The 2500-nt window shown below is 45.5% G+C and overlaps 1 protein-coding gene across 1 annotated transcript in view; it reads left to right on the top strand.

Annotated features, from left to right (window-relative positions):
* The window catches only part of LOC113812315 (collagen alpha-5(IV) chain), a 26954-nt gene that overhangs the window by 4108 nt on the left and 20346 nt on the right, over positions 1–2500 (top strand). Inside the window, exon 4 of the mRNA XM_070128379.1 lies at positions 2347–2500. This exon is cut by the window's right edge and continues 8 nt beyond it. Coding sequence (XP_069984480.1) covers positions 2347–2500 — 154 coding nt within the window. The remainder of the gene's footprint in view (positions 1–2346) is intronic.

The following is a 2500-nucleotide window of genomic DNA, read 5'->3' as shown; positions in this document are numbered from 1 at the left end:
GTGCGTCTCCGTTTGTGTCTGCGTCTGTCTTGATCATAAATAATCGGATTTACTCATATCTATGTTTGTTTTCACAATTATGCTTGTTTGTTGTCTTACCGCATACAACCAAAACGACAAACATACCTCCAAAATAGTCGAAGTTCCCAACTACAACTCTAACACACTTCTACCCACTTGTAGCAGGTACAACTCCAACTCCAACACACTTCTACCCACTTGTAGAAGGTACAACTCCAACTCCAACACACTTCAACCCACTTGTAGAAGGTACAACTCCAACTCCAACACACTTCTACCCACTTGTAGAAGGTACAACTCCAACTCCAGCATTCAACACACTTGTGAAGAGTACAACTCCAACTCCAACACACCAACCCACTTGTAGAAGGTACAACTCCAACTCCAACACCAACCCACTTGTAGAAGGTACAACTCCAACTCCAACACACTTCTACCCACTTGCTTGTGAAGGTACAACTCCAACTCCAACATACCGACACTTGTAGAAGGTACAACAACTCCAACACCCAGCTTCAACCCACTTGTGAAACGTACAGCTCAACTCCACCACTTCAACCCACTTGGAGGGTACAACTCCAACACTTCAGCCCACTTGTAGAAGGTACAACTCCAACTCCAACACACTTCTACCCACTTGTAGAAGGTACAACTCCAACTCCAACACACTTCAACCCACTTGTAAAACGTACAACTCCAACTCCACCACACTTCAACCCACTTGGAGAAGGTACAACTCCAACACACTTCAACCCACTTGTAGAAGGTACAACTCCAACTCCAACCCACTTCTACCCACTTGTAGAAGGTACAACTCCAACTCCAACACACTTCAACCCACTTGTAGAAGGTACAACTCCAAACACTTCCAACCCACTTGTAAAAGGTACAACTCAACTCCAACACACCAACCCACTTGTAGAAGGTACAACTCCAACTCCAACACCAACCCTTGTAGAAGGTACAACTCCAACTCCAACACACCAACCCACTGTAGAAGGTACAACTCCAACTCCAACACGCTTCACTACCCTTGTAGAGAAAAGGTACAACTCCAACTCCAACACACTTCTACCCACTTGTAGAGGTACAACTCCAACTCCAACACACTTCAACCCACTTGTAGAAGGTACAACTCCAACTCAACATAATTCAACCCACTTGTAGAACGTGGCTCCAACACACTTCAACCCACTTGTAGAAGGTACAACTCCAACTCCAACACACTTCAACCCACTTGTAGAAGGTACAACTCCAACTCCAACACACTTCTACCCACTTGTAGAAGGTACAACTCCAACTCCAACATAATTCAACCCACTTGTAGAAGGTACAACTCCAACACACTTCAACCCACTTGTAGAAGGTACAACTCCAACTCCAACCCACTTCTACCCACTTGTAGAAGGTACAACTCCAACACACTTCAACCCACTTGTAGAAGGTACAACTCCAACTCCAACACACTTCAACCCACTTGTAGAAGGTACAACTCCAACACACTTCTACCCACTTGTAGAAGGTACAACTCCAACTCCAACACACTTCAACCCACTTGTAGAAGGTACAACTCCAACTCCAACACACTTCTACCCACTTGTAGAAGGTACAACTCCAACTCCAACATAATTCAACCCACTTGTAGAAGGTACAACGAAGGTACAACTCCAACTCCAACACACTTCAACCCACTTGTAGAAGGTACAACTCCAACTCCAACACACTTCAAAGAAGGTACACCTACAACTCTAAAACACTTCTACCCACTTGTAGCAGATACAACTCCAACTCCAACACACTTCTACCCACTTGTAGAAGGTACAACTCCAACTCCAACACACTTCAACCCACTTGTAGAAGGTACAACTCCAACTCCAACACACTTCTACCCACTTGTAGAAGGTACAACTCCAACTCCAACACACTTCTACCCACTTGTAGAAGGTACAACTCCAACTCCAACACACTTCAACCCACTTGTAGAAGGTACAACTCCAACTCCAACACACTTCAACCCACTTGTAGAAGGTACAACTCCAACTCCAACACACTTCTACCCACTTGTAGAAGGTACAACTCCAACTCCAACACACCAACCCACTTGTAGAAGGTACAACTCCAACTCCAACACACTTCTACCCACTTGTAGAAGGTACAACTCCAACTCCAACACTCCAACACACCAACCCACTTGTAGAAGGTACAACTCCAACTCCAACACACTTCAACCCACTTGTAAAACATACAACTCCAACTCCAACACACTTCTACCCACTTCCCTTGCACCAAACAAGAATAATTGCAAAAAAAAAACATCGTTCACAGGACCAAAGGGATATCCTGGACGAGGCAGCGACTCCATAAGGTTCAAGGGCCTTAAAGGAATAGCAGGACCTCAAGGAGAACCTGGACGAAGGGGCGCCAATGGTCTTCCCGGGGTCCCTGGGAGGAAGGGAGCCACGGGGGATTACTGCATCTC

Source organism: Penaeus vannamei, chromosome 12 (assembly GCF_042767895.1).
Source record: "Penaeus vannamei isolate JL-2024 chromosome 12, ASM4276789v1, whole genome shotgun sequence".
NCBI classification, from domain to species: Eukaryota; Metazoa; Arthropoda; class Malacostraca; order Decapoda; family Penaeidae; genus Penaeus; species Penaeus vannamei.
The sequence above is the reverse complement of the archived record's forward strand: the minus strand, read 5'-3'. Positions and strand labels throughout refer to the sequence as shown.